The following is a 16,226-nucleotide window of genomic DNA, read 5'->3' as shown; positions in this document are numbered from 1 at the left end:
AGAATGCTGGGAGTGAGAATTGAACTCGAGACCTTCAGTGTGTCTAGGATTTGTTCGATAAGTTATACATTATAATCCTCTGGGCAGTAAATGGATTAGACTGATGAAAATTAGAAGCATGCCCATTTTCTCATAAAGTTGTTTTGCTCATGTTGTGTGCTTACCTACCCATACCGTCAATAAGAAGTAACTGTGAACTTCACTACGGATCTGTCGCACGCAAATTGATCGCTCGAAATGCTAATGCAGAGACCTGTGAGTGGTCTAAAAATGGGCAAACCGTTCGCGAACGGTACAAAAGAACTATTTCACCAAAAAGAGCGAAGGAATGGTCATTCTTTTTTAAATAACGGTAGTTCGCCACACGAACTGATAGCGAGCGAACGGTTTGCGAACGAACTGATCAAGAGTAAACTGTATAGGAGCGAGCTGACTCGGAAAGAACTGTTTGTGAGTGAACTGTTTGGGAACGAACTGATCGATAGTGATTTTTTTGGGAGCGAACTTAGCACTAATTTTTTTTAACGTGCACTCAATCTTGAGCTCAAAAATAAGGCAAACCTGTATATTTTCAATTTCGATTTTTTTCGACCTGTATATTTTCAATTTCGAATTTTTAAATTCCGCGTTTTCAAATTTCATATACTTCCTGTCAGAAAAAATCAGGACGAAGTTCGACAATTCGTGAACTAGATAAATATAAAATCTTCAAGTTGGAAAAAATTCGGCCTATTGCGTGTACGTGTTATCGTGATTGTTTGTATGACTGATTGTTTGCGAAAATTGAAAAAAGTCGTTAGTGGATTTTTTTCTAATGAAACCATTATGAAACATGATCTTTCGTGAATCCTATGTTCAATACAAAAAATACAAAACACAAAAAATTGCGCATATTCTGTACGATTCCCGTTCTGGTCGAGGAATTTTTCATCAAAAAAAAAATCCTTCCGACTTGCACTGTGGTCACGAGTATTCTAGAGCTTGCCCCTCAGAATGCTTTCAAGATGTGTTATTTCTGTTTCGTATCTGAATATGAAACAGGAGTTTAAATGAAAAGTTAAAATTGAAATCTGAAAAAAGTGTTCGAACTCTTCTGACTCTATCATAAAAATTAAATTACTAAGAGAACAATCGTGAACTAATTCCTATAACCCTCCATTGAAATATATTCTGACATAGTTTATTTTCCAAGGCAAAAGACGAACTCAACTTTGAAGCCTCTGTAATATAAGAAGATCGTTTTTGAAATATTTTTCACCCACGCAAAGCATCGGTGCTTTACCAAGGTCACATTCATCATAAGCATCGACAATCAGTTGAAACGACACAGCAATTTTCCCTGAATGGTAGCAGAAAATAAATGCTGACCGTGAATCCCCAATTTCCAGGCACAAAGGCCCGCATGCTTAGCACATTTCAAAGCTGTATCAATTTCGCTGTTTGATGAAAATTGCATTGACAATTCGAGCGATTTTTTTGGGAAACTCCAGTTTTATATTTACCTCATGCATCAAAAAGTGCTGAAAAGAAATGTTTATAATAAAAAGGAAAAAACGAATAATAATATCTGGACACAGAGATACATATATTTCGGAATTTTGGGAATTCCTGTCGGCGTTGAACTATTGTTGAAGCAAACTCTATAACCAAATCGAAAATTCATTTTCTTTTATTCAACTCGCCATTAACTATCATCAAACAAAAGAAGGAAGATATGCTTTAAGTACTCGCACGTTGATTCGTTGACTCGCACGATTGACACTTTATGCGCAAGGTGTGCTATGTACATTGCTTACGAGGGTAAATTGAGATATAGTGCCAATTTTAACACATGAAAATAATCAACTCGTTGACAAAAACCGAAGGTGCGGTTTTTACAATGCATTCGATTCCATAGATCCCCAGCTGATATCGTTACATAACCATTGTTGTCTTTGTTTGGTCTTTTTTAACTCTTGTTTGGGCGCAATGTATTTCGATTTTTGTTGTTGTTGTGTGTCTCATATCGTTTATATTCATTACAGCCCAGTCGTTTTTGCGACCTCATTGTGTTGAATGACTTAACGATGACTTATTGTTTGCTGCTTCCCAACTGTAAATATCATGGAATTTCCATCGCCGGTAGATTTTTCCTATTCAACACATACAGCATAAAACGATAGACTAGTGTTCATCATTCAGTCCAAGCATTTGGTTCTATGTGTTACAATTCACCAGCTGTTGTCACTGGTGTTGTTTAACGTGAAGCTACTTAGAAAAGACATCATAAAATCACTTCACTTACCAATTCCATACCTTCCGAAATTTTCCGATTGATTAATAAAGCAATAAAGCAAGTTTGACTTCATATTATTCATTAACAAAGTCTTCTTCAGGAAAGATTTTTCCAAGACTTGGAAACAAACAAAAATCAAATGGTTTCATTATTTTGAAAATTGCAAAATTGAAGTTAGTGAAACCTGTGTAACATGCAAATTAAATGTTAAGTTGTCATGGAGTTTTAAGTGGGTATAACTACAGTGGTGCCTTCTGTGCGACAGTCCCATAAACTTCTTTTTTGATGTGTTATATAAATTTCGTTGCACATGTTCTAAATTCTTACGACAGAACACCTGCACGAAGCGCTCGGAAATATAAATACGAACTATAAAACTTCATGAACTACTCACCGACAAAGGGTGCAAAACGCCAACTGTTGCCAATCAGGGGGAGTCCTTTGGGTCCCGGCACTTCCATGTAGGATTTCACATGGCTTCCGACGGCGAATTCTACTCCTGTTTGTGCATCGGCGACTGTGGTGGCGATTGCTGGGGCAGTCCCAGCAGCGGTGGTAACCTCGTTTGGTAATACATTGATTGCCGAAGAGAATGCTGATCTCTTGAGCAAAGAGTTTGCGATTCTCTGGCCAACCATGGCTTCCAGCGTCTCTTAGTCTTGCCTGTTGGTGAAGAGACAAACGAAGAAAATTGTTTTAACTTCGTCCTATCGTTAATCGCGTTAGCCGGGAGTAAATATATTGTTCAAATCACTCGATATTGATCAACCTATTCAATCACTTCAGACTATATTCAGATGAAAGAAAGTTAAAACTATTACTGTCAAAATATTAAATAGTTTGCCGCACCTTCGTTCTCAGGATTTCAAACAATTATGTTTGTAATTGGTACAAGAATCTTACTCAGAAGCGTTTAAACATTCCGGTCATGAAAAGCCGCCAAAGAAATCAACTTCAAACGGTGTCCGCTTTGGATGCCAGAAATTGCGTTAAAAGTTTGTTTTAGCCATTCCCACATCTAACCATATACCACTAGATAATGTAAAAAACCGGTTTCACCCCCCGATGACCAACAGTTTGAACCACTCATATATTCAAACGTTTTTTTTGAGCGCACGTGTGATGGATGATTGGCGGAAAAACGTAAAACATGTAATGAACCCCAATTGTTGAGAAATATGGGCTCTACCTATTTCAAACCAAATCATGTGTAGATGCCGCGAAGAAAGGTTCAAGGGCGTTACACATTGCGTCAAGTTTGCCAAAGGCGATTTGGTTTTCTAATTTGGAACAGGTTTTGCAGTTGTACTGCCGTCAACCAGCTGTGTTTGGATAGTCTAACGACCCATAAGGGACTGACTGTGTCATGCAAACGAAAAAGCAGGTGCTTTTTGGCAAAAAAAAATTTACCCATTCGCCGATATTCGAACAGAATCGAACATGCAAAGAATGGATCGGCTCGACTCTAACGACAAAACTAAAACCGGATTTCTGCTTAGTTCCATGTGTTAAGCAAATATCACAAGCATCTGTTTAAATGGCTGTGACGTGAGTAGCGAATATATTCTGAGTATATAAGATCGGGTACGAACACGTTGTATTTTCCGATCCGCTCCTGATTTTCGTAATCTAAACGTTTACGTTGCGGCGTTGCGGCTACGCCCAATGGCGACATGTAAATACATTAAATCTACAGATAGTCATGATGAAGGTATGAGGTTTTACCTTGACATTTTTAGTTAAAACTATTACTGTCAAAATATTAAATAGTTTGCCGCACCTTCGTACTCTGGATTTCAAACAATTATGTTTGTAATTGGTACAAATACTGGGACAAATACTATTCATATGATTCGTCTTTCAAAATTGGTTACATGATCGAATGTGAACATTTCTATTCTCAAAAATCTGTAATGCTACTTTCCGTAAAAACCCACTATTTCAGTTTCGCGTCATACCGATCGACGTCTTCCATCGCGTTAAATTACAAGACATTTGTTTGCTATAATAAATGATATTAATGCACAGTAACAGTAACACAGTGCGTTCGAAAAATGGGGAAAAAATATGCTGCTCTCTGTATGATATCTGCTCTACACCCAAACTAGCGTTGCCAGAAAACCTTTCATCTTCGCCAGAAACAATGCCTTTTCGTGTCCTGAAGCGTCAAATGAGCAATTAAAATCATCTAAGCTTTAAAAAAGCTTTAAAAATATTTGTATGGATGGGAGCAGACATCTCTTTCTTTTTTCCATTTTTATCTCTTGGGATTGTACTAAAAAAAGTCCATACAATGGCAACGGGAATCGAAACAAAACTAGATGGAATACAATGTTGTTTAACATGAGCACGCTATCCACATAGCTACTGGTGCTGCTGCATAAATTTGTGATAATATTACACCTCATTATAAAATGAGGTTGGAAAGTGTTTTATACGAGTAAAAGGAGAGCATAAAGGAGATCTATATACATTTCGGCCTGGGCCGTGTATTTGGCAAACTTTACGAAAAGCTTATTTGCAATGTGTCTCCTGTCTCGCTCATTAAAATTGATCGTATATTGAAAATCATTACAGCTTGAGTCGAATGAGAAGGTCGTCGCCGCCACGGATGCCTACTTTGCAGACCTCGAGAAAACGTATTTTTCAGATGGATGAAAGAGCATGTTGAGAAATAAATCGTCACTTTTCCAAAATTTTTATTTTTTTGTAGGCTAAGTACTTATCGGACTGCCCTCGTATATTGTACAAATGATATACAAGTATTGGGGAGTAGCGCATTTTATGTTATTTTTGATGTTTGAGTGTAGTTACTATTGATTTGCAAATGGAAGTATTTGAGGCGGTTTAGATAGTTTTCAAATACCAGAATAATTATATATCCAAAATATCTTTTTATTACAGCTTTATTACAGCCCAAAGGCTTACGGAGCCGAGAAACATCGAAATGAACTTTTGTTTCAATATTTTATAACGATTACATTTTCAAAATATAACCAATGTGTTCGATGACGTTTACCTGAATCTGCAACTCCTTGAGCGAAACACTATTAATATGTTCCAACTGTGCAAATAAGTCGCCCGAACATCGCTCGCTCGGAATTTGCACTGCAGGAGAAGGTTAATATTGCAAAGTAAGCTCCGCCTGACGAATCTTACAGCGCTTCGGCTGGTCGGTAGTGCGTTGAAAATAAGAGATGCATAAGAGGTGTTTTATTTTTAAATTTTGTTCTCAAATCCGAGGTGAAAAGATGAAAAAAAGTCACGCTTTCCATAATGTCGGATGGAGAATTTTTATGTATTATTGAATCACAAGTACTCATTGTTGTTTTGATGATGGTGGTATTGGTGGAACAAATATATAATAATTTGTGGCTATGGTGTGTGTCAGCAGCGAAAAACCGCGATAGATGCTGATTTTTATCATCTAGAAGAATGTCATAAATTTAGCACTTGTACGCAACGTTGTCAAACTAATTCTCAGCATTAACATGCACTACTCGCTGTCTAGAGTAAAACTAAAGCACTGAAATCGTGGAAAACGGCATTTAAATAAATTGGGGCATAATAAATTCAGGGTGGCCACCCATTCGGGAAAAGCGGGTAATGCGGGAAATGCGGGAAAAAGTCGGGAATTGCTTCATTAAGTCGGGATTTTATTACCCAGTGTTTTTTTGCGCTCTAAAATGTTACTGTATATGTTCTAGCGCGTAAAAACGTCGCACGAGACGTAACAACTTTGAAGATGAAGGACGTCTTGTTCTCATCGAAATTTGTTTCGAAATTTGAAGCGAAGGAGCTTGAGGCTAAAAAAACTATTATGCTGATTATGCTGACTCCCAGAGAGATGCAGCTTTGATGGACGAGAAAATTAAAATGGTCAAAAATTGTTGAAAGTTGATTTTCATTTCAGGGTTTTCTTGGTATTATGAGCAGGAGCTCCTTCTTGTTGAAAGATGAAATGACGGCCAGCAGCAACCTTCTTCATCGACGGGACAACGCCTTCCAGAACCTTAAAATATACATCGGCTGTTACATTTAGTCCTTGATCAAATAAATACGGGGGCATTACATCCCCCTCGCTGGAGACTACGCCTAGAACCACACATGGGTCGGAAACTTCGTTGGCATGACGATAGGAACCTGACTAATATCTGGTCCAAGCCACCTGTCATTCTTTCGATTCTCCTTTTGATTCTGATCGAAGTATTTTTCATCAGAGAAAACGATTACAGGTTTAGTATGATGAGGATGCTTCAACCGACTTTTTAGCTTTTTCCAATCGTCGTTGGTCGCAGTGTTCATGGATTGACCTCTACGTAGCGCATACGACTTATCGCCAAGGTTTTTCGCCATTTTCCAATCCATGGACCTCCTTGATCTCGCTGGATTCTTTTGATTCATTTATTTCATTTTTTTTACCTTGCTTACCTTCGTTCAGCGGTATTGGAATGGCGCTTCCGGATAGGTGCGTATGATAGTTTATTACTTTCCCAAGCCTTCTACCGAACTATCTACTTTACGCTAGCCCCGGCGCGAAATAAAACGATAACAGCTGACCAATTACTCTCTTGTTTCGACATCTTTGCGTTTACTCAACACTGTTTGTTTACATCTGACACTTAACAGTATAAGTTAGTTAGTGCTGCCAGATATATTTGAATCTTGTTCCGCAAGCATGAGAAATTGCTATTTGAAATTTACTGCAAACATTCGCCACGCACCCTGTAGTTGCCAATAACACTGGTGGAATTATAATTGCCACAACTCGTTGACACTGACGCCCAATAATACTGTTTGATGCTGCCTTGTAAACTCATTTTATTGCGCCTTTGGTTTCTAGAGTAGCGAAAATACGCTCCATACACTTACAAAGTAACATCAAATATTTGAATTTTTCATCAAATACACCATTTACTTTATTGAAAAATCTGCATGATCTAACACAGTAGATCCTAAATAGTGCACTTACAGTGGAGAACTTATCAACTTGTTGCATTTTCAACGAATTTAAAAAGAATATTTTGCCAGCGCTCAAAAATCGCGGTTCTGTTACATAAAATGACTCCCAAATTTATATCGTACATTTTTACAGCCCAAAAAAAGAGGTAATGCCAGATACCTTTAAAAGCTTTTGGTAAAGTAAAACATTGAAATAATATTCCAAATGCAACGAAATATTGCTGGTGGCAATATAGTTTCCACGGCCTTATGAAGGGTAAAGCGCTTCAGGTACCAGGTGTTAACCAGGTAACTTATTTCCTGGATTTTCTTATGGGCTAAGCCCCTAGACTTCAGCAAATCCTGTTATTCTTACTAGTTTTTTCGAGCTCCTTCCCTGTTATTCTAATTCTAATACTGTTAATTCTGGCGTTACAGATGTTGAACTCGGCTGGTTGAGTTCAGCTGACATGATCCTGATGGTTAACTTGATATTGAGAAATAAATACGTCCTTGTTTGCTTGCGAAATTGAACTGTTTATTTCCTTGCTATTATGAACCTTTTCGTTTGTCTAAAAAATGCACGAATTCTTACTCTAGCTTAAAATTAAATGGGAGAGAAAAGATCTCCCTTTCCTACTCAGATAACCGAAACCGTATCGGCTATCTGCCTGCCTATTTGCTACATAAAATTCATCCCATGGTTTCCATCCTTCGCTATCGATAAAGGGGCTCAATTTAGTGAAGGTTTTACGACCTAACTATTTGCTGATTGCCAGCAAAGGAATCTCTATTTATATTTTCCTGTTCTTATCCTTCACTACGTCACACGCGTGGGATCCTAAAAAAACATTTTCATTTCTTGGCCCTATTCCTTCTCGGCACTTCGCGTACATTCCATGCGCGATAAAGGGCGAAACTTAAACAAAACAATTTTTATCACCTCTCGAGTGGCCCATACAGCGCTCTCGCCTTTGGTCTTTTCAAAACATGTTTCCAACGAAAAAGGTTAAAGTGGGAAACATCTAGCTAATCGCCGGCAATAAATATTTACTTTTATTCCTTCGTCTAATGCGCTATCTCTGGCGCGCTTATCTTGGGAGCTGTATATAACAATTGAACAAAAGGAAACGAACATGTGGTTTCCTTTTGCTGGCATTATTTTATTTTTCAAATGCGCGTTGCGCAACAAATTTGATATTTGATTATTTTAATTTATTTTTAGCGCTGCTATCCAAACTAGGTCCGTAACACCAGGTGCATATTTTGCTAAAAACATGCGGAACTGGGAAACAATAAAGTAAACGTATTTTCACAATTCCGGTTTCAAAACTCAATTTTAACTAACGACATAATATAATTAAATTTTCTGAGAGTAGGGAATTGCGTAAATTCATGCGGAAAAAAGTCGGGAAAATGCGGGAATTCAAAAAATGAAATTGAGTGGCCACCCTGTAATTTGTGTCTCGCTTCTTTATGGACTAAATAAACTGCAGAAACGCATCTGGTGGCATGTGGAAGTACTATTTCTCATCTACATTTATTCAGTTTGTTTTGAGTAGGGTAACACGAGGTGAGTTGGCCATACGGGGTGATTTGGACCACCCCTTTATCCCAAAAAGTACGGCTCAACTTGGATTTTTTATAATGTCATTTTCTTTTATTATTGAATCGTATGTAACTAACGTAAAAAAACTTTGGTAAAATTCGACAGGTGGAAGGAAACGGTAGCATGAACACAACAAGCACTTTGATTGTCAAAAAATGTGAGTTTTCCGATCGTGCTTTTCTGTGATCTAATTGGTGTCAATCCAATTTTTCTGGTCTGGAATCTGGCCAAGACACCTGGTATCGATCCCAAAACACTATTACTGATTGTAACATTATCCCAAAATACTTTACATAAACATAAGTATGTTTTTTTCGATGAAACACACACTGTACCAAATCACCCCACAGACTATCCAAATCACCCATGATTTTAATGTCCAAAAATCATCTCTTTTATTTTATGATTGATAATTAAAAGCTTGATATAATGATTGAACATTATTGATTGAGAGAAACAAGTGTAGCTCAGTGTACAATCTGACATTTTTATATTTAGATCGTATTGGTTTGGAAATATTAGGCGATTTGCTTAGGGGGTCCGAATTCCTCTCATTTTCCCTACTCACTTTTGTTGCACCAAATGAGTATACGAAGCGATGAAGAAAGCCTGTTGATTGCATATCTGAGCTGTACCAAACATCGCACACCACTTTCGATGCATGCATACAAGTTTGAGCCGCATTTATCGTCCCGTTCTAGCTATAGCGATTACCGCTTCACAGTCAAGTACAAAGCAATAAATGATACATAGAAAATTACGTCATCATTCGGCCACCTTTTGCGGAGAACGGCGAATGGAAGAAGAGCTAAAACGAGAGATTATTTGTTTCTCACTAGAGCGGTGTTGCTAGTAAAGCTTTGCGGCCTATATAAATACATGAAAACCTGTTTTTGTGCGTTTTTTTTTGTCCGTTTTTTATGTGATATATGAAAAGAAGCGTATTTGACCATTATCGTTATCGTCCATTTTTTTTCGATGGTTTATATGCATTTCAGTGCGAAAAAGCATATTTGCGTCTAGATTATCCACTTCGGAAATCATTTCCATCCTTCCATCAAATTCTCTAGTTGCGCATGACATGATTTCTAACAGCAATAAGTCCGACATGCAACTAAAAGCACAACATACCCACGCGCAACTGAAAAGGCAAACCGCCCCATTGCAAAGCAGGGAAACAAAAGGAAATCGAACGGTGAACGTCGTGGATTTGAGTTATTTTCTTGGGGGAAACTTGTGAGGTCCCTATCCCCCGCACAAAAAAAAGCTTTGCCTGTATCTCTGTTGCAAGGGATAACAGCGTTAAACATGAAAAATATAATCTGACTACCCTTCCCTGAGCCTCTATCTAGCTTAATAAACTTTTTGCACCGAAACCGTTCATGACGGTTTTGGTTCATTGCTCGTGTATCTAAAGATGTCTCACTTTTTCGATTAATCGTGAGGCCATTTTTAAATATTCGATTCATTCGAATAATTGTCTTTCAGTATTCGATTAATCGAACGAATATTTATTTCTTGTAATCAAAACGAATAGAGGTTAAAAAAAAGATTATGATGTCATAATTTTAAAAGTTACCATAAATGTAATTTAAAAAAAAGGTGCAGTATAAAGGTTTTTGAATGGTATTTCAGTATATTGATAAATTCACCATTTCATGATTTTTTGTGGACGATTGATCAAAAGAGCACATTATGAAAATGATGCACAATATTTTTATTGCACCAACATGCCATTTTCACCAACATGCAATTGTTGATGAATTGACTAATAATAATAATAATAATAGTAAAGATCATATTTGACCAAACGAAAGTGAATTATTCAGTTAAACGATCAATCGGCAAACACTGCTAAAGCGTGACGTTTATTCCAAATCTTGAAGGATTTCTTTTTCGGAAAAAATACCATATACTTATCATGGACATGGGTTTCACCCCTCTCGTGCTCCAGTGGCTGAGTGATTAGCATCACACCTAACAAGCCGGGGGTTCGGTTTCGATTCCCGTTCTGATCGGGGGAATTCACGTCAAAGAATTTTCCTCCGACTTCCACTGTTGTCACGCGTGTTATAAAGGGTTTGTCACATCAAATTGCATCACGGAAAAAACGCTGTAGAAATTTAATTTTTAGGAATTATATCTTCAGCTTTCGCTTATAATCAGATAAGAGTGTATAGATCACGTTGGCCATGCTTCACTGTCAATTTTTCGTAAATTTGGAAAAATGTCGTCGAACGAAAAAGAGCGTCGTGAATTAATCCTGCGCACTCATTTCGAGAATCCGGAGTTGTCACATCGGGACATCGGTAAGATGCTGGGAATCGTCCAATCCACGGTCAGCAGAGTACTAAAACGATACTTCGAGAACCTAACCATCGACCGGAAGGTGAAGAACGGCAAAAATAGATGCTCCGTGGAAGATCACAAACGCGTAGTTAAGCAGTTTAGACGTGATCCGAGAAGTTCGGTCCGGGATGTCGCCAATAAGCTGAATTTGTCAAGTTCATTCGTCCAGCGGACCAAGCAGCGGGAGGGCCTGCGTACATACAAGGTTCAGAAGGCTCCTAACCGCGACGAAAGGCAAAACATGGTGGGGAAGACGCGAGCCCGGAAGCTGTACACCGAAATGCTGACGAAGCCGCATTGCCTGGTAATGGACGACGAAACCTACGTCAAAGCGGACTTTCGTCAGCTGCCGGGCATGTTGTTCTTCTCCGCAGAAGACAAATTCAGCGTTCCGGAGGGGATTCGCAAGCAGAAACTATCCAAGTTTGCCAAAAAGTACATAGTGTGGCAAGCGATCTGCTCTTGCGGAAAGCGGAGCGCCCCCTTCGTGATGACCGGCACGGTAAACGTTTTGGAGCCTTCTGAACCTTGTATGTACGCAAGCCCTCCCACTGCTTGGTCCGCTGGACGAATGAACTTGACAAATTCAGCTTATTGGCGACATCCCGGACCGAACTTCTCGGATCACGTCTAAACTGCTTAACTACGCGCTTGTGATCTTTTTCACTGACGGAACATCCATTTTTGCCGTTCTTCATCTTCCGGTCGATGGTTAGGTTCTCGAAGTTTTAGTACTCTGCTGACCTCTGGACGCTGACTCTGGCTCTGCTGGATTGGACGATTCCCAGCATCTTACCGATGTCCCGATGTGACAACTCCGGATTCTCGAAATGAGTGCACAGGATTAATTCACGACGCTCTTTTTCGTTCGACGACATTTTTCCAAATTTACGAAAAATTGACAGTGAAGCATGGCCAACGTGATCTATACACTCTTATCTAATTATAAGCGAAAGCTGAAGATATAATTCCTAAAAATTAAATTTCTACAGTGTTTTTTCCGTGATGCAATTTGATGTGACACACCCTTTATTATAAGGACGAATTTTTGTAGAAGTACTAGACAGTTTATAGTAAAAGGAAATGAAATTGTAAAGGGTCAAAGGGTAATCAATCAATGAAGAGTTCAGTGATTGGACTAACTAACGTTCACTTAGTAAGATAACGTGGATGTTTGAAAGTATTCAAATAAAAAAAAATCTACTTTTGGGTGAGACAAAGTTCGTCGGGTCAGCTAGTTACTAATAAAAATGACGCAAGTAATACTACGTTGAGACGGCGAAGTTCCTCTAGGAACGTTAGTGTCATTTAAGAAGAATAAGAACAAACGTGGCCAGTGGAAACCTCCAATGCAACATTTTTCTCCCCGAGGCTTAAAATTTAAACTAAAATCACGGAACAACAGTTACAATTGGCATTTCAGATTTATTATTGACTGCTAGTAGTGAAAGTAGTGATAAAGATCGTTTCTTTTTTAATCAATTCGCGGAACAATGTTCCGGTCTTCAGCATAGTTTTCTCGAATTGGCGTAAATTTTTCATTGGACCTTTTCAAAAGTTACGCGAGAAATCTATTCATAAGTACTGAACACAAATCCGAAAGCTGTAGAGGGAGAAAAAACAACAAGGTTATTCTACATATTCTACCGGCATGCGTGAGTCGTTTAAAAAGGTTTTAGAGTATTGCAAAACGAAGTGAGGTGAAATCGAAAGCGAAACCACAGCGACTGAATATGCGGAACACACTATAAACTGATTCATTCTAGTAGCAATTAGTAGACCAGATAAATGGAATCGTTGAGAGCGTGTGCTTCCAGTCTGAATGTGAACACTTAACATCTACTGAAGCTAAGAACAATTAGCGTTGCGCAAAACACAAAGCCGGCTGTTCTCGATATTTTTGAAAGTGATGTGTTTAAAAACATCTTCAAGCCGGGCTTGAGACACTGTGATTTCAAATGAATCCATACCGTGGATAATATGTGAGGGGTAGGATTTAGGCTTACGGTTAAATAGCATTGCTTACCGAGAGTTCGATTCTTTCAGAAACCGAAATGCCAATTTGAGAGAAAAAACATCCGTTTTCACTCTCAGGGAAAAATAGTTGAGAATATGAGAGGCGAGAGAATGTTATACGCTCACTTTGATTCTCGCGAAAAACATAATGCCGATTTTTATTTTTCGGCCAGTAATGATTAGCCGAAAAATAGTTTCATTTTCAGTGACTTCTTGATGCCGATAATGGTTTTTTCACTTTTTCAGTACAACTGAAAAATTTGCACGAAAACATGCGATAACATTGGGTTTCATCGTGAAGTGAACATGAGATGGGTTAATATTTATACAATTCAGATTCAGTTGAACTTCAAAGAGAGAAATTTTCCCACATTTCTTTCTCTCTGAATAATAATTTTCGATGAAAAGAAACTGACGAAAATTTCAACATTACATAATTCATCGAAAACTAGATTGGTTGATTTAATACTTATCTCGCAGCTGAGCGAGAATTTCGATCTCTGGATTTTTTGTAAAAACAAGGTACCGAGTTGCTGATTTATTGATGAAGATACCCAACATTATACTTAAGAATTCCTCAAAATAATAATCTCTGAACCCGGAAGTTACTGAAAGTATTTGAACAATCTGATCTAACCTATCAATATAAAATGTTCACAGGGGTTTGGGAGATACACTAGGCTAAAAATTCATCTACCAACATGAGAGCTTACTGCAACATTTGCAAAATCACAGAAGATCACAAAAAAACAGTTTTTGGTACTTTTTTTTTGAATCGGTGCAAAAAAATTAAATAGTTTTTCATCAAAGTAACAAATTATCCTCGTATAGAATTCGTTGGAGTTTGCAAAACTACCTTTCGGTTTGCACTGCAGTTATTATTTATCAATTATTCATCATCAAAGACGAAGTTTATAGTTTGCATAAGTATCGATGAGGCTCTGCTGACTAATGAGCATAAACCGAATAAACGAAAAAGGTGAACAATAATGAAAATATTAGAAAATAATTTATAGCAAATCGTAAATACTGAATGAAATTCAAAACCAATTGTTGGTTTCGAAAAGTTAAAAAAATCTGCACAAATAGTAATTAATCTGTAGTTATGGCAACCTTGGACAGTACATTTCGCTTTCGTAAACGTAAATTCGTATTGCCGTTCGCATTAGGCTAAGATTACTTTTGATCGGAGTACGCACGAAAATTTGATTGTACGAAGAGAAACAAACAATTTTGTTCGATATAATCTGAAGAATTCGAACGAAGCAAGGAGGAACCAATGTAACCACACCAATACAATTCAATGTGGTTGTTTACTTTCACTATTGCATAAAATTCGTACGACCACTTTTCCTCATCCAGTGTTACCGCCACCTTAGAATTTTTTTTTCATTTATCAGTAAAATATCAGTAAAACAATGATGTTAACCCTTTCAGAGCGAAGGAGCGCGATAGCGCTCCTCTTGTTACTGCGGGGAGCACTATTTAACACAGGATTTTGTCTCTAAGGAACATATTGGAAGTACAAATTGATAAAGTCTAGATCAGGGGTGGCCAAACTTTTGGGCATTACGGGCGAGTAATTGTTCAAATGTTAGACGGCGGTCTATCAACTTGACTGTATCAAAAAGTTATTAGGAGATGAATGCAGTACAAAGTTTTAACCCTCCTGTACTCGCGCGTAAGATCATACTCATATAACTCATATACTCGCGCACGGTGTCTATTGTGCATTTTTAGGCGTAATTTGTATATTTTTTAAAGTAATAAAATATATAATTAAATAAAAAAAATCCAGAAAATACTATTTCTTGAACTTCATTCAGTTTCAATAATTCTTTTAATTCAGCCTCCTCAAAACACAATTAATGATTCTCGGCCTGTGAGACCGTATGCTCGATTATAGGAGTGTTAATTGAAGGGAAAACATAGGTCATACTAATAAATATTCAATGATAGATTATTCTTTAGAATGAAAACAATTAACGGTTACTAAATAATTGAAAAATGAAACTTCATTTTCCGTGAAGACTCAATCAATTTCGTTGATTTTTTGAGGAAATTGTCATTTATGAGCATACCAAGCATTTATTTTCCATAAAAAAATCACCCAAGATGATTACTATATTCCTCAATTACCTAGAGGTATAACGACCCTCTATCGAAAATTTTGTAAATTCAACCGAACGGTCGATTAAAAAATGACACTTGAAAAGCGAAAGCTTTTATAAAAATACCCAAACTCATTCGCATTTTGGCATATTTTGCTCCACACTCAAACGGTTAAATACCACATGAAACCGTCACTGAAACAGTTTTTTTTTAAGAAATGTACACTTAATTCTTTTTTTACGCGATTGATGCGTGTGCGTGAATTTTTATTTTATCTGTTTTAATGACTTGTATCCATTGATCGTGGTAAATATATATTGAAGCCTATTTTGTTCAAGTGGTGAACTATTAAAATTTTCTATGTGGTATACTTATCTCTACGGATATGCGTCAATTCGACGCTATCGTAATTTAGACAAAATTTTGAGTGAGCATGCAAACACCAATAATATATGAATAATATATAGAAATTCGAACCGCCATTTCCCTTATCCGACATCTTCATCTCAAATCAAACAACTGTTGTCGAAAAGAAACAATAGAAAGAATGAAACGCAGGATGTCAATTGATGTAAGAGTGCGTAGAGATTTTGAAAGCTTCAGTTGCTTAGTTCGAGTAATGACAAATGAAATGCTAGATTATTTTTTGAATTAGAATTATTGTAAACATCAATTTTACATATTTGTCAATATATTCACGTTTTGTTAGTTTTAAAAGCGACTCCAGCGTACAAGTGTTAATCATCTAAATCAGTGGAATTGTGTAACATTTTAGAACCAAAATACTAAAAAGCTGTCTTAGGCTTTTTTATTAATTTTCTTTTAAAAATGCATGATAAACTAAACTTGAACTAAACCTAAAGCTCGTAAATTATCTGTATTTAGAATATTCAGTAATGAATTCAAAATAGTAACATTCACTTT

At 37.3% G+C, this 16,226-nt stretch overlaps 2 protein-coding genes across 10 annotated transcripts in view; one reads left to right on the top strand and one right to left on the bottom strand.

Moving 5' to 3' along the window:
• LOC129771109 (G protein alpha o subunit) overlaps positions 1-16,226 on the top strand; it is a 158,099-nt gene that overhangs the window by 103,360 nt on the left and 38,513 nt on the right. The window lies entirely within an intron of this gene.
• The window catches only part of LOC129771108 (probable cytochrome P450 49a1), a 44,131-nt gene that overhangs the window by 25,043 nt on the left and 2,862 nt on the right, over positions 1-16,226 (bottom strand). The window contains exon 2 of the mRNA XM_055774441.1: positions 2,670-2,938. Coding sequence (XP_055630416.1) covers positions 2,670-2,913 — 244 coding nt within the window. The 5' untranslated portion in view covers positions 2,914-2,938. The remainder of the gene's footprint in view (positions 1-2,669; positions 2,939-16,226) is intronic.

This window comes from Toxorhynchites rutilus, chromosome 2 (assembly GCF_029784135.1).
Source record: "Toxorhynchites rutilus septentrionalis strain SRP chromosome 2, ASM2978413v1, whole genome shotgun sequence".
Classification (NCBI taxonomy): Eukaryota; Metazoa; Arthropoda; class Insecta; order Diptera; family Culicidae; genus Toxorhynchites; species Toxorhynchites rutilus.
Note: the sequence above shows the minus strand (reverse complement) of the source record. Positions and strands in the feature narration are given on the sequence as shown.